The 21,624-nt window shown below is 37.5% G+C and overlaps 1 protein-coding gene across 9 annotated transcripts in view; it reads right to left on the bottom strand.

Annotated features, from left to right (window-relative positions):
• Window positions 1-21,624, bottom strand: part of NCOR1 (nuclear receptor corepressor 1) — a 194,277-nt gene that overhangs the window by 144,071 nt on the left and 28,582 nt on the right. For all 9 annotated transcript variants that reach the window (XM_077163974.1, XM_077163973.1, XM_077163979.1 and 6 more), the window contains exons 2-3: window positions 10,586-10,763; window positions 3,915-4,039 (exon numbers count right to left, since the gene is read on the bottom strand). In XM_077163974.1, coding sequence (XP_077020089.1) covers window positions 3,915-4,039; window positions 10,586-10,693 — 233 coding nt within the window. In that variant the 5' untranslated portion in view covers window positions 10,694-10,763. The remainder of the gene's footprint in view (window positions 1-3,914; window positions 4,040-10,585; window positions 10,764-21,624) is intronic.

The following is a 21,624-nucleotide window of genomic DNA, read 5'->3' as shown; positions in this document are numbered from 1 at the left end:
TGGTTTGAACACGCTCCTGGTCTTGTCCGCACTCTGCTGGGTGTGGATCCACTGTAAATGTGATTTCTTGAAGATGTTCCATCAGTTAAGGTGTGGCCCAGTTGGGATGTAATCGGACAGGAGTCTTTTAAAAGCAGAATAAAATTCAGCAAGAAATAAAGCTACAAGAAAAAGCCGGAAGTCAGTGGAACCCGGAGGAGAAAGGGGACGACTTCACTCCATGACAGAAAAGCCAAGGGCGAAAAATCGCCAGCACCAAGTCCCAGAACACCAGCCTTCAGAGAGCCAATAGATCCCCACCTTGTAAGCCTACCTATTGTATGCCATTTGTTTTAGCAACTAGTAAATCAGGCAAATACCATTCTAAACATAACTTTGTCTACAGGGATGGATGGATGTACTGACAAAAATATCACTACACATAGAATTTTTGAAATAAAAAATATTTGGTTTCTTTTTCTAAGAGATAAAAGAAAATACTTATAAGAAAACAGGGGCCTAGATTGTAAGCTCTTATAGCAGGCACATTTAGTCCAGAGTAGTAATTGTTATTTCTGGATTTTGAGACACTGTTTTATATATGTATACCCTGATATTTAGAGATAAGTATGAAGCCGATCAGGTTAGGATTAAGGTAATTCAGAATACAGGGGTAAGAAAGACATTGTCTATATTTTAGAACCTCATCTACTCTGTCAGACCAAAGGAAGAAAAGTTTGCTTTGTCCAGAACCTAAAGTTTCTGCGGGACATAATCTAACTCAATCTGTTTGGCTAGATCATTTACACAATCCAAACAGAGGGAGCCCAGAATAAGAATGAGGACCTTTAATCCTGTATAGCTTAATGTAAGACCTGGATACATTTTAGAGTATATTAGGCAGATAATCAAAAACTATTGGCAAAGTCCCTTGAGGGATGGGAGAAAAAATATGGAACTATTAAACTTTACCAGCAGGGAAACCCCTGATACTGTATTAAACATTAGGGACACCCAAATCAATAGGCCAAGCCCTTGATCTTGAGGTTTGCTCTTGTGATGCTTATGTAGGTAGCAGAGAAGCTTAGCCTACCTATAGGTATGCCTAAGAGTCACCTCCAGAGGACCTCTTTTGTTGCTCAGATGTGGCCTCACTCTCTAAGTCCAGCTCTACAAGGGAAATCACTGCCCTCCCCACTACATGGGACACGACATCCAGGGGTTAAAGTCTCCCTGGCTCCATGGGAGATGACTCCCAGGCATGAATCCCGCCCTGGTACCATGGGATCAACAATTTCATTCTGACAGAAAGGGGGAAAAGAAGTCTAACAAATAAGGTATCAGTGGCTGAGAGAGTTCAAATAGAGTTGACAGGCTACTCTGGAGGCTACTCTTACGCAAGCTTCAGCTAGATATTGCTAATTACCACAGTCTGCCACAACCCAACCAAAACTTAAAGGGAAGGAATTGCTGTACTCTAGATAAATGTTTCTTTACCATAAGAAATTGGTCCCTATAAATTCTTGTTAAAGGGTAAGGGAAAAATTACAAAATGATGGTGGTGTTTTTTTACCCTAATATTTCCAGTTTAGAAGAATCAAATGATCCCACATATACCTTGCAAATGCCCATCTTTCAACTTTCTCCCAACCACACCTAGCCCCTAGATTTTTGGTAGTTGTATTACTTTTATGTTGGCAAGGTTCAACATTAACACTTCCTCCTGGTAGTCTCCTATGGACCTCATATGTGGCTTCCATTCTTTGTTTGGCTGGATTCCATCACCTGGGAACTCTGTATGAAGTTTTAGATGTTTCAGAATGCCTATCTGCTGCATTTATTCCTAAACTAGTTTGGCATAATATTCTTGAACCTCAATTCTCTGTTTCTCAGAACTCCTATGCTACTGCTCTATTCCTTTCTGTTGCTCAATTCTGCTCTGCAGAAATACGAGGTCAGACCACCTGTGAAGACCTGTATGTTGCCTGGATTCCTAATTCTTTACAAATCAATGAAATTTAATTACTAGCCAGGATCTGTCTTGATTTTGATCGTTCTATATAATATTTTCCAGAACAAGTTATGTCCTATCAATCCTTGGGGTTCTTCTCTCATTTTAAGGGGAAACTTTTTTTCTATCATGAATATATGTTTTTTTCCAGGTTCTACGTCTCAGGTACACATGTTATCCTATGTTGGACAATCTTCATTTGTTCTCCGTATTTATTAACTTCTTTCTAATTGCTTTAATCTTTCTCTTCTCCCTCCAATGATCTCAAGACTTTTTCCATGACAGAGGTTTGACTTTCAGCCACACCAATTTTATTTTCTGTTCTTCCTCATTTTACATATTGAATTTATAATAGGTGGGCATATGAGGCATTCAAATGTCCAATTGTTCATTTTCTCTCTTTGCTCTCTGATGATTTTGTTTTTGAAGATTTCATATCTTAAGTTCACAGCACTCATGAGGCGAGTTCTTGGCTTGTTTTTTTTACACACAGGGGCTTTGTTCATGTCACACTGTGTTATGTCCTTTAATTTTCTTTCCCAGGAATACATGTGCCTTGTTCATTCTGCTCTCCTCCTCCCACTCAGCCACAATGTGGATGGCCCTGCCCGGACCTTCTCTCCGCTGTGAACACTGAGCAGACTTTCCTTGACCATTCCCACTGCATCTGGCTTGTGTCTGTCTATCTTCTTCCTGAGCTACAGACGGAGGACTGGATGTGGCTTCTATACTCTACTGAACACTCTTAGGGCAATGGAATGGGAACCACCCCTGAGGGATTTGGCTGGTGCTCCTGCAGGTACCAAGGAACCAAGATGGTAAACCACTCCCCACTTCCTTCCTACCATGTTTAAATTGTCTCAAACTAGGGAGTACTCATGAGAAATTTCAGCACTTTCCCAACATTGCTCTTTGAGAATAGGTATAAGAGTCCAAGTCATGTAAGATTCTTCTCTTTCATTCCTTGAGTTCCACTTTTCCAGGTTTATGGCAGTAGCTATATACCTTTCCTTTTTATACAGGGTACATTATCAGCCTTTTTTTTTAAGCTATTTTGAATATTTTGCTAGATATTGGGGTGAAGCAATCCGAATCCCCTCCACAACCTTCTCCAGGAAATGTGCTCTATGATTTTTAAATGGAGACAAATAATTTCAAAAATTTTATTATCTTAAAACCTACGCAGTAAACATATTTTTAATATTGGAAACTACTTTCCTTATAAAACTGCTAAAACAAAGCTAGAAAGGTGATTTAATAAAGGTAATTATATTTCAAGATATTTTCGAATACAAGGGAGAATGGAGTAAAAGAAAACAGATGGTAAGGACATAGGCAAAAAGAGGGCGGCTGACAGGATGTCTAACTTGTGAAGGCCACATTACCTGATGGAAAGCCTACTCTCTGAGGAGGACAATGCCATCTGTGTCCCCATTTATACAGGCAAGAAAACTAAGGCTTAAAAAGTTTAAATTAGCACTTTACAACACTGGATGCAAATTAGAATCACCTGGGAAACTTTACCAATAAACTAAAGGCTAGGCCCAACCCAAGACTGATTTAATTGCTCCCATACTGGAAATTGGGTGCCAATTTTAAAGGCTTCCCAGGCAACTCTAACAGGCAGCCCGACCTGAGAACACCATGGCCATATCGCAGACCAGTATTCAGACCTAGGTCCAACTGGCATCCTACTACATAACATTAACACTCACATCTGAGAACAGGTTTTAAGAGTTTGATAACCATTATGGTAACTATTCCAAAAGAGCAATATGAAAAAGATCAAAATACACATTACAAATAATCACACACACCTTGGTTAGTAATATAATGTATAATTGTCTATACATGCACACACACACCTAAATACACACAGTTCCAGGTGCAGTCCTAGATGGAAATAGAGAAGGAACCCCATTACCTGTCAGAACCTGGGTGAAACTCTGAAAGCAAAGAAGGTCGTCTGCGCAACTGCTGCTGCTGCAAGAGCTGTGACGCCTGACTGACTTCAAGATGAGAAGAACGATAATCAGGGACTGCAAATTCCTGGTGTTGTATTGAAACAACCATAAACTAATCAGTAATCAAAAAGAGAACATCACAATATCAAACCAAATAAATACAAAGAGATAGTTATGTCACTAAGTAAAAACATCAAGGATGATTTCAATTACTCACTGATCTAACTCTTCCCTGTTACACTAAAGCAATCAACATCTTAACTGTATATCATTCAGGAGAATTAAAAATGCAATTTCAAATTTATTCTTCCATGAAGACAATGCCATTTGTATTCCCATTTACACAGGTGAGAAAAATAAGGCTTGAAGAGTTTAAAATCAATGATTTGCAACCCTGTCTGCAAATTAGAATCATGTGCGAAATTTTAGCACTATATTTCAACTGTATATAATTCAAAATAAATTAGTAGCAATAAACTAATGCTAACCACTAGTACAACCTAAGATGTATTTAACTGTTCTGAAATGAGACTTGGGCACCAACTTTGAAAGGCACCTCAAGTGATTCTAATAGGCTTACTCCCAATCTATATTATTATTACATCTATATTATTCACATAAGTACAATCTCAAAATCATGTGTTCAATATTAAATCCTAAAAGGCTTTGCAATCTTAAATTCAAAATGGGAAAGCTGGAAAGGTCACAGATGTCATCTAGTTCAAATCCATGTATACTTACAAATGAAGAAAGAAAAGTCCAGAGGATCAACCTATTACACTGTCTGCTGCTTAATAGCAATAGTTTGTCACACTTTTTTTTATTTTTTTCCTCAAAAACTTTTTCAGAGAAATCTATTATACTATTTCAAATATTAAACAGATAGTTAAACACAGAATTACCCACATGACAAAGCAATTTCATGCCTAGGTATACCCAAGAGAATTAAACACATATCTGTAATACTCAAAAGTAAATAAATAATCCAAGTGTGCGCTAATAGATGGATTAACAAAGCTCGGTGAATTCATAAAATGAAATGTCATTAAGCAGCAAAGTAAATATATAGAACGACACATATCAGAATCTCAAAAATATAATGTTTACTATAAAAAAGCAAGTTGTGCAAACATTTCTGTAGTAAAATTCATATAATTTTTTTAAAAAAACCTATGGCATATGTTGTTTAAACATATAACAAATATAAGGACATACAAAAAATTCAGGATGGAAGTTAATTCTTAGGGAGAAAGTAAGGAATGAGACACACAGGGGTTTCTAATTGTTTTATAGTTTCATTTCTGAAGCTGGGTGATAGAAATGTGTGTTTATTATATTATTTATATTTTATAATATATATTTCATAAGTCAATTCTATTCTTCCATTTATATCAGTATGAATCAATGCATAATTAACATAAAAAGTAATGCAGTGAGACAAGCTACAACATGAAGCTTGAAAACACTGCCCTCAATGAAAGAAGTCAGATACAAAATATATAATATTGCATGATTCCATTCATACTAAATGTCTAAGAGACATACATAAGTGGCTGCCAGGCAATGGGGGTATGGGAGGAAACTAATAGATAGGGAGTGTTTTGGTGGCGGCTATAGAAATGTTCTGGAATTAGATGGGTGATGACAATTGTACAACATAGTAAATATACTAAAAACCACTGAATTTTATACTTTAAAATGGTGAATTTGGGTCTTGTGAATTATATGGCAATTAAAAAGCCTTAAAAAATCATAAACAGATAAAACTGAGCTATCCATGCTGAAACATGAGGTAAATAAGGTTCAGAGGCCTTCCCTATAAGCAGTAGAACATAATTCATACATAATCTAAGAAGAAATCTCATATACAATTGAAAATATAACCAAGAAAAGCAAAACATATAAGAAAAGCCAAAACCATTTTTTAAAAACCAGCAACAAAACTCAAAAAATAAGGAATTTACATCCAAGGAAATAGGTAAAAGAGTAAGTAACAATGAAACAGAGATCAGAGAAATTAAAATTTTGACTACTAAAATAAAACAATAGTAGAACAATCAAATAAAAGAGCAATGAAAGTTAAGACAGAACTGAGGGATACTCTCAGTGTGTAGTAAAGCACAAAGATAAACAAACAACATAAAAAAAGTTAAAAATGGGAGTTAGAGTAAAAAGTTCCAACATTTAATATCCATAAGTAACAGGTAATACTTCAAGAAATAATAGAACAGCATTTCTCAGAAGGAAAGACATAGTCCTCAGATTTAAAAGGGCCTAAGGAAAAAGCAGAATACATCTTAAAAATAAATCCACACTGGACACTTCAGAATTTTAGAAAACCAAGAAAAAAGAGAAAAATTTAATAAAAGTTCTAAGAAATAAAAAATAGGTTTCCTACAAAGTTACAAAGATCATAATAAAATCAGCCTTCCCATCAGCAACACTGAATGGAAGGAAACAAGAGAAAAAAACATATCCCAAGTTCAAAGGAAAACCCTGACCCCAGAAATTCAATGACCAATCATCATTCAAGTTTTAGGACTACAAACTTTTCAGAATTCAAGAACTCAGAAAATTTACCAACCAGACTCTCCCTGAAAGAACATCTAGAAGATGAGCCAACAAGACAAATTAATCCAAGTCAATAAGAAGCAACAGTGCACTCAAGCTTCCAGCTACAAGTAGGCAACAGCATCCAGAACTACTTTTTCACAGTAAAGAGCTAGAAAATTGGACAAAATACAGGAACTACTATCACACATTGGACAATAAGTTGCACAAGACTTGATCTCTCTAAGAGAAATGAAACAAAGGAAGCGAGCCCTCCATATCCAGGCTTTCTGACCAGAAGTGATTTCCAGGCTACAGCTCTGGGAAGAATCCTAAATGACCTTGGCGATTGATGACGCAAAGGTACAACCTTGGGGAGGCCAGACAAGTAGGTTTCTGGAGAAGACGTCCAGTGAAGAGGGAGTTACATACAGAAAGATTTCTTAAACTTCTGAATTTGGGTCCTGAGATGGTTAGGTTCTGTTGCTAACTAGGCCAAGTGATCATGTTCAATTGTCTGGTCAGGGAAGCACTGGCCTGACTATGGCTATAAGGATATTTCTGGCTGGATGATAAACCGGAAGGCTGGTATATTAAATCATCAGTCAGTTCACTGCATCTGTGGCTGATTACAACTACAATCAACTAAAGTGTGTCTCCCACAAAAGATAATTCAATCAGTTAAAGGCTTTTAAGGAAGGAGGGAGACTATTTCACGGCTTCTTCAGCCACCAAGCTTCTCCTGTGGGAGTTCTTCCAGACCCTTCATGAGAGCTGCCAGCTTCACAGTCTGCCCTATGAATTTTGGACTCTTTTATTCCCATAGTTGCATGACACATTTTATAAATCTCATATTTACAGATATCTCCTGTTAGTTCTGTTTCTCTATAGAACCCTGACTAATACAGCTACCCTTAAGTCTTCAGCAGAATTACAGGCTACCGAAGCACAGGGAGAAAGGCTGGGCTAAGAAGAACTTCTGGGGGAAGAACAATTAGGGAAACTATTAAACAATCCCCAGAGCTCACACAGGACTGGAACTCATTCAAATTCCCCCCAACTAAAGAAAAGGGACCTCAGTGAATACAAGGGGCTTTCAGTAGGTAACAGGAATGACAAGTTTAGAAGCTGGGAACAAATTAGACCTAAAATAAAGTGTACTCTAGACTTGCCCTAACAAAGTTTTAAAAAAATAAGCCTCAAAAGTAACTTAACTGCCTACTAGAAAGACTGCAATACTCTTTAAAGGGATTCAACATCAACCAGCAATAAAAAATATAAAATTAACAATGTTCATATTCCAATTAAAAATTATTAAACATATGAACAAAAAAGCAATTACTAAGATGATGGAACATGGAATGAGTACAAAAGGACATTAAGATAACTATCAAAATTATTATTCACACGCTCAAGTATGTTCTGAGATTACATGATTATCTATGCATAAAATCCTGTAGAATCTATAAAAAAGCAACAAATAAGTAAGATTGTAGGATAAAAGATCAAAATGCAAAAGCAAATCGTATTTCTACATATTAGCAATGAACAATTTAATATTAAAATTCAAAAAACAATTCCATTTATAATAGCTTCAAAAATATGAAATACGGGCGGGCCACAATGGCTCAGTAGGCAGGAATGCTTGCCTACGATGTCAGAGGACCCAGGTTCGATTCCTGGTGCCTGCCCATGTTAAAAAAAAAAAAAGCATCCACATGACACTGGCAATAAAGGTAGTCATAGGTAATTCATGCTGCTAAAAATATATATATATGAAATACTGGGTGGGCTACAGTGGCTCAAGTAAGCAGCGTTCTCGGCTGCCATGCCAAAGCCCAAGTTCATTTCCCAGTGCCTACCTATGTGAAAAAAAATATATATCTAGGAATAAATGTGACAAAAGTTCTGCAAGGCCTGTACATTCAAAATGAAAAACATTACTGAGAAAAAGAAATGAACCTAAACAAATGGACAGATATACTATGTTCATGGATTGGAAGGCTCAAAATTGTTGAGATATCAGTTCTCACCAAATTAATATCTAGATTCAATGCAATCCCAATCAAAATCCCAGCAAGTTATTTTTAGAAACTGACAGGCTGATCCTAAAATTTATACAGAAATGCACAGCACCAGAATAGTAAAGGCAACTTTAAAGAATATATAACACTGAAGAAATCACACTACCTGATTTCAAGATTTATTATAAAGCTATAATAATCAAGAAGGTGTGAAGTGGTTTATTCAAAGATGAAATGATTGTCTATCCAGAAAACTACATAGATATGAGATAAAGAGACACAAATATATCAACAGAACTAAAAAGAGAGTTCAGAAAGAATCTCATATATTTCTGGTCAATTGATTTTCAATGAAAGTGCCAAGGCAATTCAGTGGAGAAAGGATAACCTTTTCAACAAATGGTTTCTGGAGCAAATGAATACCCATATGCAAAGCAATAAACAACAACCCTTTTCTTATATACAAAATGTAATTCAAAATAGATCACAGACCTAAATGTAAAACTCAAAATTATAAAGCTTATAGATGAAAACACAGGAGAAAATCATAGTGACTCTGCCTTTGGCAAAAACTTCTTAAATATCACATGATAAACATAAAATATTAAAGAAAAAATGAGCAAATTGGAATTGATCAAAATTTTAAAACTGATGTTCTTCAAATACACTGTTAAGAAAATAAATTAAAACTGTCACATGGGTGCACAGGTAGTTTAGTGGTTAGAATGCTCGCCTTTCATGTGGGAGACCCGGGTTCGATTTCCGGACCACGCACCCAAAAAAAAAAAAAAAAAAACTGTCACATAATCTAGATACAAATCCTTTGTCAAATATGTTTTACAAATATTTTTATTTGTAATCATCAAAAACTAGAAGAGGTTACTGGGCAAATAAATTACAGTATTTCTATACTAAGTAATAAAAAGGAATGAAATATTGAGACATGCCACAACATGAATAAATCTCAAAATTATTATGGGAAGCAAAGGAAGCCAGAGATAAAAGAGTTCAGATGAAACTCTACAAAACACTAATGTAATCCAGGTGACAGAAGGCAGGTTTCCTGTGGCCTGAGGTTGGTGGGAGCTGAGAGAGGACAATCAACCAGTTGGGGGTTAAGGGAACTTTCTGGGGTGACAGAACTTTATCCGGCTGTACAAATCTGTCAGAATTTGTCAAAATGTACACTTAAAATGGATGCACTTTATACATACACTAAATGTAAAATATGAATTTTTAAAAAGCAGTAATAACCTAGGAAATAAGTAATCAGATGAACAGCACCAGGGGAGAGGGCACAAGCAACCAAAGTTCAATACTGAATCATGTTTACAATTATTTTTTCTAAGCAAAAAAGGGCATCCACGAAACATGCAATTACCACCATACTTAATGGTAAAAATGACTGATTTCCCCAAGATTGGAAACAAGGCAAGGATGCCCAAACCTACTCTGCAAGGATGACCACACTTTGAAGGAGTCCTCAGTAGTACCCAGTACGACTCAGCTCTATTTCACAGGTAAATGTGCTGTTTTATTCTCTGAAATGATCATTTCATCCCTTCCTTACTCTTTTTCTCCAAACCTCCTATACTCCTATCCCTGGTCTCTGAGCTGAAATTTCACCTCATGTTTTATTTTTTCACAAGGTGACTCATTCACACAAACTCTCTCCTCTTCCTATCATCAACTCTCTTAAGAAGAGAAGTCAAGTTATCGTTCATCAGTACCTTACCTTAATACTCATCCAGAACCTAGAGCACAAACACAGGTCATTAACCTAGAAACTACAGGCAACTGATACCTTTCTATCTATCAACAACTCTTACCATCGAAAGCAGGGACATGTTCAACCCTGAAAATCTGGCATAAGGCATAAAAAGGAGACAGAGATAATTAATTTTCCAACCTCTGACTCTCCCTAATAAGGATGGTTCTTTGCCATTAAAAACAAAAAAACAAAAACCCTACATTTTGTTTCTGACCAACATATTAAATAAGAAAAGTAAAGGAAAACATGTGATCCATCTGCAATTTGCACTGTATTTCTTCCTTACCTGCTGGTGCCGGGTACCGGGAAAGGTGTACTGGACAGAGTGGGGAGGGAAACGACTTTGCTCTGAGCTGAATGCTCCTTGGTTGGGAGGATAACCTGAACTTGACATTATCAGTAAAGAAGTCCTCACTGGGCTGTGAGATCAAGTCCAATCAACAATCATGTTTCTAGGAAACCACCTAAACAGGATGGGAAAAAATAGAATTGATAAGAACTAAAGCACCAGGTGTACTTCTAATAAATTATAGCTGTAGTTACATAAATGAAAGTCACCATCACCAGTAAAAGCTTTCTCTCATGTACTTACATTATTGAGGTCTGAAAAATGTCAATAGGCCTTTTCCCTTACATTCTAAAAAAGTTCTTACTCCATCAAAAATAATGTAGGGAGACTTCCGGAGAAGATGGCGGCTTAGTAAGACGCGCGGGTCTTACTTCCTCCTCCAGAACAGCTACCACGGAAGTAGAAATGGTGCAAAACAGCTCCCGGAGCCACGAATGATACCAAGAAGACAGCGTATCCCATTCTGGAACAGCTGACTGGCTGGGAGAACGCGCTGCAGTGAGATCAACGAGGGGCGCGTGCTTCCCCGGGCAGGGGCGGAGGGCGGCCAGAGTCTCTCCCTCCCTCCTTCCTGGGCTGGCTGGGAGAATTGGACAGGTGATCCCCTCAAGCAGCGGCGGCGGGCGCCGCCCCCGCCACGCGCGGCCCCCCGGACCAGCTGGGAGAATTGGATTGAAGATCCCCCAAACCCCGGAGACCGGTGATCGCGGTCCTTTCCAAACACGTGGCTTCCCGGTCTGGCTGGGAACGGTGGATAGGCAATCCCCCAAGCTGCGGCGGCCGGCACCACCTCGTCACGCTTGTTGCCCCGGGCTGGCTGGGAAATTTGGACAGGCACTCCCCAAAGCCGCGGAGGCCAGTGCCCCCCCAACACGCTTGGCGCCTCGGGCCGGCTGGAAATTTGGACAGGCGCTCCCCGAAGCCACGGAGGCCGGTGACCCTCCCCACGCGCGGATTCCCGGGCCGGCTGGGAGATTCGGATTGGAACTCCCCCAAGTCGCTACGGTTGGTGACCCTCCCCTACAGTGAGAGTTTTCCAAAGTTAAAGGAGCCACAGCATCTTTTACTGGTGGGACCCGCAGACAGACGAGAGCCACCTACAGGGCAGGATAAGAAAAACAGAGCCCAGAGATTTCACAGAAAAATCTTTCAACCTGCTGGGTCCCACACCCAGGGAAATCTGATTAAATGCGCAGACGCCAACAGAAGATAACAGATCACGCACGGAAAATTGAAGATATGGCCCAGTCAAAGGAACAAACCAATAGTTCAAATGAGATACAGGAGCTGACACAACTAATGCTGAATATACGAACAGAAATGGAAAACTTCTTCAAAAACGAAATCGATAAATTGAGGGAGGACATGAAGAACACATGGGCTGAACAAAAAGAAGAAATAGAAAAACTGAAAAAACAAATCACAGAACTTATGGGAGTGAAGGATAAAGTAGAAAAGATGGAAAAAACAATGGATACCTACAATGGTAGATTTAAAGAGACAGAAGCTAGAATTAGTGAACTGGAGGATGGAACATCTGAATTCCAACAAGAAACAGAAACTATAGGGAAAAGAATGGAAAAATTTGAACAGGGGATCAGGGAAGTGAAGGACAATATGAAGCGCACAAATATACGTGTTGTAGGTGTCCCAGAAGGAGAAGAGAAGGGAAAAGGAGGAGAAAAACTAATGGAAGAAATTATCACGGAAAATTTCCCAACTCTTATGAAAGACCTAAAATTACAGATCCAAAGAGTGCAGCACACCCAAAAGAGAATAGACCCAAATAGGCATTCTCCAAGACACTTAGTAGTTAGAATGTCAGAGGTAAAAGAGAAAGAGAAGATCTTGAAAGCAGCAAGAGAAAAACAATCCATCACATACAAGGGAAACCCAATAAGACTATGTGTAGATTTGCCAGCAGAAACCATGGAAGCTAGAAGACAGTGGGATGATATATTTAAATTACTAAAAGAGAAAAACTGCCAACCAAGACTTCTATATCCAGCAAAATTGTCCTTCAAAAATGAGGGAGAAATTAAAACATTTTCAGACAAAAAGTCAATGAGAGAATTTGTGACCAAGAGACCAGCTCTGCAAGAAATACTAAAGGGAGCACTAGAGTCAGATATGAAAAGACAGAAGAGAGAGGTATGGAGAAGAGTGTAGAAAGAAGGAAAATCAGATATGATATATATAATACAAAAGGCAAAATGGCAGAGGAAAATATTAACCAAACAGTAATAACACTAAATTTTAATGGACTGAATTCCCCAATCAAAAGGCACAGACTGGCAGAATGGATTAAAAAACAGGATCCTTCTATATGCTGTCTACAGGAAACACATCTTAGACCCAAACATAAACGTAGGTTGAAAGTGAAAGGTTGGGAAAAGATATTTCATGCAAATAACAACCAGAAAAGAGCAGGAGTGGCTATACTAATATCCAACAAATTAGACTTCAAATGGAAAACAGTTAAAAGAGACAAAGAAGGACATTATCTACTAATAAAAGGAACAATTAAACAAGAAGACATATCATAAATATTTATGCACGGAACCAGAATGCCCCAAAATATGTGAGAAATACACTACAAACTCTGAAAAGGTAAATAGACACATATACCATAAAAGTTGGAGACTTCAATTCACCACTCTCATCAAGGGACAGAACATCTAGACAGAGGATCAATAAAGAAATAGAGAATTTGAATATTACTATAAATGAGCTAGACTTAACAGACATTTATACGACATTACATCCCACAACAGCAGGATACACCTTTTTCTCAAGTGCTCATGGATCATTCTCAAAGATAGACCATATGCTAGGTCACAAAGCAAGTCATAACAAATTTAAAAAGATTGAAATCATACACAACACTTTCTCGGATCATAAAGGAATGAAGTTGGAAATCAATAATAGGCAGAGTGCCAGAAAATTCACAAATACGTGGAGGCTCAACAACACACTCTTAAACAATGAGTGGGTCAAGGAAGAAATTGCAAGAGAAATTAGTAAATATCTCGAGGCGAATGAAAATGAAAACACAACATATCAAAACCTATGGACGCAGCAAAGGCAGTGCTAAGAGGGAAATTTATTGCCCTAAATGCCTATATCAGAAAAGAAGAAAAGGCAAAAATTCAGGAATTAACTGTCCACTTGGAAGAACTGGAGAAAGAACAGCAAAATAACCCCAAAGCAAGCAAAAGGAAAGAAATAACAAAGATTAGAGCAGAAATAAATGAAATTGAAAACATGAAAACAATAGAGAAAATCAATAAGACCAGAAGTTGGTTCTATCAGAAAATCAATAACATTGATGAGCCCTTAGCAAGATTGACAAAAAGAAGAAGAGAGAGGATGCAAATAAATAAGATCAGAAATGGAAGAGGAGGCATAACTACTGACCTCACAGAAATAAAGGAGCTAATATCAGGATACTATGAACAACTTTACGCTAATAAATACAACAATTTAGATGAAATGGACGAGTTCCTGGAAAGACATGAACAACCAACTTTGACTCAAGAAGAAATAGATGACCTCAACAAACCAATCACAAGTAAAGAAACTGAATTAGTCATTCAAAAACTTCCTAAAAAGAAGAGTCCAGGACCAGACGGCTTCACATGTGAATTCTATCAAACATTCCAGAAAGAATTAGTACCAACTCTCCTCAAACTCTTCAAAAAAATCGAAGTGGAAGGAAAGCTACCTAATTCATTCTACGAAGCCAACATCATCCTCGTACCCAAACCAGGCAAAGATATTACAAAAAAAGAAAACTACAGACCAATCTCTCTAATGAATATAGATGCAAAAATCCTCAACAAAATTCTAGAAAATCGAATCCAACAACACATTAAAAGAATTATACATCATGACCAAGTAGGATTCATCCCAGGTATGCAAGGATGGTTCAACATAAGAAAATCAATTAATGTAATACACCATATCAACATGATCATCTCACTTGATGCAGAGAAGGCATTTGACAAGATTCAACATGCTTTCCTGTTGAAAACACTTCAAAAGATAGGAATACAAGGGAACCTCCTTAAAATGATAGAGGGAATATATGAAAAACCCACAGCTAATATCATCCTCAATAGGGAAAAATTGAGAACTTTCCCCCTAAGATCAGGAACAAGACAAGGATGTCCACTATCACCACTATTATTCAACATTGTGTTGGAGGTTCTAGCCAGAGCAATTAGACAAGAAAAAGAAATACAAGGCATCAAAATTGGAAAGGAAGAAGTAAAACTATCACTGTTTGCAGACGATATGATATTATACGTCGAAAACCCGGAAAAATAAACAACAAAACTACTAGAGCTAATAAATGAGTACAGCAAAGTAGCAGGTTACAAGATCAACATTCAAAAATCTGTAGCATTTCTATACACTAGCAATGAACAAGCTGAGAGGGAAATCAAGAAACGAATCCCATTTACAATTGCAACTAAAAGAATAAAATACCTAGGAATAAATTTAACTAAAGAGACAAAATACCTATACAAAGAAAACTACAAAAAACTGTTAAAAGAAATCACAGAAGACCTAAATAGATGGAAGGGCATACCGTGTTCATGGATTGGAATACTAAATATAGTTAAGATGTCAATCCTACCTAAATTGATTTACAGATTCAATGCAATACCAATCAAAATCCCAACAACTTATTTTTCAGAAATAGAAAAATCAATAAGCAAATTTGTCTGGAAGGGCAAGGTGCCCTGAATTGCTAAAAACATCTTGAGGAAAAAAAACGAAGCTGGAGGTCTCACGCTGCCCGAATTTAAGGCATATTATGAAGCCACAGTGGTCAAAACAGCATGGTATTGGCATAAAGATAGATATATCGACCAATGGAATCGAATAGAGTGCTCAAATATAGACCCTCTCATCTATGGACATTTGATCTTTGATAAGACAGTCAAGCCAACTCACCTGGGACAGAACAGTCTCTTCAATAAATGGTGCCTAGAGAACTGGATATCCATATGCAAAAGAATGAAAGAAGACCCGTATCTCACACCCTATACAAAAGTTAACTCAAAATGGATCAAAGATCTAAACATTAGGTCTAAGACCATAAAACAGTTAGAGGAAAATGTAGGGAGATATCTTATGAAACTTACAATTGGAGGCAGTTTTATGGACCTTAAACCTAAAGCAAGAGCACTGAAGAAAGAAAGAAAGAAATAGGAGCTCCTCAAAATTAAACACTTTTGTGCATCAAAGAACTTCATCAAGAAAGTAGAAAGACAGCCTACACAATGGGAGACAATATTTGGAAATGACATATCAGATAAAGGTCTAGTATCCAGAATTTATAAAGAGATTGTTCAACTCAGTAACAAAAAGACAGCCAACCCAATTACAAAATGGGAAAAAGACTTGAACAGACACCTACCAGAAGAGGAAATACAAATGGCCAAAGGCACATGAAGAGATGCTCAATGTCCCTGGCCATTAGAGAAATGCAAATCAAAACCACAATGAGATATCATCTCACACCCACCAGAATGGCCATTATCAACAAAAAAGAAAATGACAAGTGCTGGAGAGGTTGCGGAGAAAGAGGCACACTTATCCACTGTTGGTGGGAATGTCAAATGGTGCAACCACTGTGGAAGGCAGTTTGGCGGTTCCTCAAAAAGCTGAATATAGAATTGCCATACAACCCAGCAATACCATTGCTGGGTATCTACTCAAAGGACTTAAGGGCAAAGACACAAACGGACATTTGCACACCAATGTTTATAGCAGATTATTTACAATTGCAAAGAGATGGAAGCAGCCAAAATGTCCATCAACAGAAGAGTGGCTAAACAAACTGTGGTATATACATACGATGGAATATTATCAGGTTTAAGACAGAATAAACTTATGAAGCATGTAATAACATGGATGGACCTAGAGAACATTATGCTGAGTGAGTCTAGCCAAAAACTAAAGGAAAAATACTGTATGGTCCCACTGATGTGAACCGACATTCGAGAATAAACTTGGAATATGTCATTGGTAACAGAGACCAGCAGGAGTTAGAAACAGGGTAAGATAATGGGTAATTGGAGCTGAAGGGATACAGACTGTGCAACAGGACTAGATGCAAAAACTCAAAAATGGACAGCACAATAATACCTAATTGTAATGTATTTATGTTAAAACACTGAATGAAGCTGCATCTGAGCTATAGTTTTTTTTGTTTGTTTGTTTGTGTCTTTTGTTTTTTTTTCTTTTCTTTTCTTTTTTTATTTTATTTTTTTCTCTATATTAACATTCTATATCTTTTTCTGTTGTTTTGCTAGTTCTTTTCCTAAATCGATGCAATAGTACTAAGAAATGATGATCATGCATCTATGTGATGATGTTAAGAATTACTGATTGTATATGTAGAATGGAATGATTTCTAAATGTTGTGTTAACTTCTTTTTTTCTTTAATTAATAAAAAAATGTAGGTGGCTCTATGTATATAAAATCTAAGCAGACGACCTGCCACAGAAAAGCTGTTCAGTAACTCCTGTCTTCCTTTCATATATGTCTGAGAAACAATTATGAATATTGTAAAAATTTAAAACACACGGCTCCAAAATTGGGGTTGCGAAACAGTCAAATTTTTAAGAGGATTAATGAGTATAAGGTAAGCATTTAGGCAGAAAAACACTGTCTTTATGAAATAGAGTCTAAGAAAGCATTGGGAAAGGAAAAGCTCTCAAGAAGTCTCCCTCCAAAAAAAAGTCTCCCTTTCTACAGGCCCCTTTCCCAGAATTTTGTTGGAAAGAAGGAAAAGGCAACTAATGCCAGTAAAAGGATTCTGAACCTTACATATTTCTGAGTATTATTTCTTTGAACTGCTTCACTTTACACTGACATTAGTGTTCTAGTTTGCTAGCTGCCGGAATGCAACACATCAGAGATGGATAGGCTTTTAATAAAAGGGGATTTATTTTGTTAGTTTTTCAGAGGAAAGGCAGCTAACTTTCCACTGAGGTTCTTTCTTACATGGGAAGGCACAGGATGGTCTCTGCTGGCCTTCTCTCCAGGCCCCTGGGTTCCAACAACTCTCCCTGGGGTGACTTCTTTCTGCATCTCCAAAGGCCTGGGCTGAGCTGCGAGTGCTGAGATGAGGTATGCTGAGCTGCTTGGGTTGTGCTATGTTGTGCTCTCTCATTTAAGCACAATTAAGTCAATTAAGCCAATTAAGTCAAACGTCATTCATTGCAGCAGGCACGCCTCCTAGCCGACTGCAGATGTAAATCGGCAACAAATGAGGTTCACGTACCACTGGTTCAAGTCCACAGCAACAAAATTAGGTGCCTTCACCTGGCCAAGTTGACAACTGAATCTAACTACCACAATTAGTTATCCAACCAAACACTAAACCTGAAGAACAAAGGCTCCCATGTGTTCAAACACGGGAAAGGACAGATTGGTTACAAGCTCCTACTGAACAGTAGGTTTGTGACTAAGAAGAAAGCTTCCCTCTCACAAAAAGCAACAGGGAGTAGTGTGTTAAGTATTTTGCATTTATTTCATAGGCTGCTTAAAGAATCAGAGAGATCTTTGCAGACTCGAGGTCCTCCCATTCCTAAATCTTGTCATCAGAATTATAGTTTCAAACTGAGAGGGGAACAACTATGTCACGGACCAGGACAGATAAATTTCCACTTGATAGAGTAATTAATAATTAATAACTGACTCCCAGACTCAAAACAAAAGGTCAGTTCTCCCTGGAAATGTCCCATGAGAGTCCCAAATAATACTGGGTTATGTTTACACATTTCGCATTCTCTCCTTTGATTCACAGAGAGTCTGGGCTCCATCAGTTGGTATGTTAACACTTCTAATAAACTCACAATGTTATATTATCAAATATAAACACAAGTATCTCGTATATACAACATGAACAAAAAGACTGTTAACTTTGACTTACACAATGAAAAAACCTGAGACTAAAATGAGGGAAAGAACTATTATATAAACTCCATGCAGCCACTCAAAAGAGCCTCTCCAGGCATGTGTCTATAACAAGAGCAGAGTCAGTGAGAAATAAAGGAACTGCTAAAACCGCTCTTCAAAAATAACTAAGCAATAAATGGAAAAAAAAAATCTGGGGATTCAGGGAGACGTGCAAAGATAAATCCTAAAGAAAAGGATATAAAACAAGAGGCCAAAGACAATTTCAAGCAGGACTCCTTAAAATCTGAAGCCGGAGCATCACTGCTCCTTCTTCCCGTGGCCTCAGGCTCTCAAACTGGGTCCCCTTGGACCACCTCAGGGGGTCTGCAAGGCCAAAACTGTTTTCAAAATAGTATCAACACATTAATCACCCTTTCACTCTCATTTGCTCATGAGTACAGTGGAACTGTCCAGAGTCTTCATGAAGCATGATGAAGTCATCCATCTGACAGTGAACAGAATGTGCATTTTCTAAAATGTTCTGAGGTTAGGAAGTTAGGATATAAATAAACTGCATCTTCTATGTTTGTTCACAATACTTCTGTGCTCTTACTAGCTAGCTTCAGTCACATCTGCTATATTGTTTATAACATCATTTTCATACAATAAATCAGTTTTTGAAATCCTGACATTTTCCTTCTGTCTACACAGAAACACAAGAAATAAATATATTGTTGTCTTGTTTTACAATGGTATTTTAAATTTTTTTCAAAAATTTTTCTAAAATTTTAAATTATGTAAAACATTTTAGAATTTAATAATGTATTCCAAAGTAAGTTAAAATTTACTTATAATATACTTTTCTTGTATCTATTCATGAAATGAAAGAACTGATTGCAAATTATCAGGAAAAAAGTAAATAAATAAAAATATGATGTAAACTATCTCTCCCTCAGATTCATATATGTTAATAACCTACTTTATTGGGTCTTATATAAGAGAATGCTTCCAAATAGTTAGGTTACAATACCATTTTGAGACCAAATTTAGACCTTAAAGAAAAAAGGAGCTATTTATCTATACACAGAGGTGACGTGCCCTTTCAAAGTCAAACCTTGCTTATTGAAACTTTTGAAGTGGAAACAAAAAAAACCATGGAAGCATCTTACAGGGTTAAGTCACTCTATCACACTGGACAGAAAGGTCACATGACACTGGGACAGACATGGATGCACTCGCTAATTTTTGCTTTTACTTCTTGGGATTGGTACTGACTAATCATTGAAGAAAAATGTTTATGTGATTGCTAAGCAACAAGCACAGGTGAGACATTCAAAGCACTGACTGCCTCTCTTGACCCTCATGGCTGACCCTGGAATACCTGTTCGACCAGCTGAACTGATGGGCTGGCGCCCTGGCACCAAGGGAGGCAGAGGCAGCTATTAATTGTCATATACATGCAGGAAAAAAACAAAAACAAAAAACACTTTCATTTAAGAATGTCCTTGGATAAAGCAGTAAAATTATTAATCGTTTTCAATTTCAACCCTTGAGTATGTCCTCTTAATAGCCTGTGTGATGAAAAGAGAAGTACACAAAAGGCCCTGTGCTAATACTACCTAACTGTAATACAGTTATGTTAAAACACTGAATGAAGCTGAATGTGATAATGATAGAGGGAGGAGGGCTGGGAGCATAAATGAAATCACAAAGAAAGATATTCAATAAAGACTGAGATGGTAAAATCTAGGAATGCCTCGAGTGTATAATGATAGTGATTAAAGGTACAAATTTAAAAATGTTTTTGCATGAGGAAGAACAAAGGAATGTCATTACTGCAGGGTGCTGAAAATAGATAGCAATTAATATTTTAAATTTTTCACTTATGTGTGAGACTAAAGCAAAAAATGTTTATTTGGTATAAAATTTATATTTTGACTAGTGCATTTCCTAATATAACTTACACAGACAGCTTAACTGAACACTGTAAGTTACAGAGAACCTTGAGTAAGGCATGAGATTTTGTTGGTTTGTCCAGAGTGATGCCCTGATAAATCCCAGAGCAATTTGAACAGTGAATAAAAAAGTATTTGCAGGGCGGGCCACAGTTGCTCAGCAGGTAAGAGTGCTTGCCTGCCATGCCCGAGGACCCGGGTTCGATTCCTGGTGCCTGCCCATGTTAAAAAAAAAAAAAAAAAAAAAAAGTATTTGCAAAGTCCCCTTCAGGGAATGGTGAGAACGGGGGAAAATTCAACCTACCCAAGTTGAATTCGTGATATTCTCACAAGCAGTGGGGAACACCAAAGTAATAGGCTGAGCCCCCAATCTTGGGGTTTGTTCATATGAAACTTAACCCCACAAAGGATACGTCAAGCCTACTTAAAATTAAGCCTAAGAGTCACCCCATAGAGAACCTCTTTTGTTGCTCAGATGTGGCCTCTCTCTCCAGCCAACACAACAAGCAAACTCACTGCTCTCCCCATCTACGTGGGACATGACTCCCAGGGGTGTGGACCTTCCTGGTAATGAGGGACAGAAATCCTAGAATGAGCTGAGACTCAGCTCCAAGGGATTGAGAAAACCTTCTTGAATCAAAAGCGGGAAGAGTGAAATGAGAAAAAGTAAAGTGTCAATGGCTGAGAGATTCCAAACAGAGTCGAGACGTTATCCTGGAGGTTATTCTTACGCATTAAATAGATATCATCTTGTTATTCAAGATGTAAGGGAGAGGCTGGAGGGAACTGCCTGAAAATGTAGAGCTGTGTTCCAGTAGCCATGTTTCTTGAAGATGATTGTATAACGACATAACTTTCACAATGTGACTCGGTGTGATTGTGAAAACCTTGTGTCTGATGCTCCTTGTATCTACCTTATCAACAGACGAGTAAAACACATGGAATAAAAATAAATAATGGGGGAACAAATGTTATAATATATTTAGATTGAAATGCTAGTGATCAATGAAAGGGAGGGGTAAGGGGTATGATATGTATGAATTTTTTCCTATTATCTATTTCTTTTTCTGAATCAATGCAAATGTTCTAAGAAATGATCATGA

Source organism: Tamandua tetradactyla, chromosome 6, assembly GCF_023851605.1.
Source record: "Tamandua tetradactyla isolate mTamTet1 chromosome 6, mTamTet1.pri, whole genome shotgun sequence".
Lineage (NCBI taxonomy): Eukaryota > Metazoa > Chordata > Mammalia > Pilosa > Myrmecophagidae > Tamandua > Tamandua tetradactyla.
Note: the sequence above shows the minus strand (reverse complement) of the source record. Positions and strands in the feature narration are given on the sequence as shown.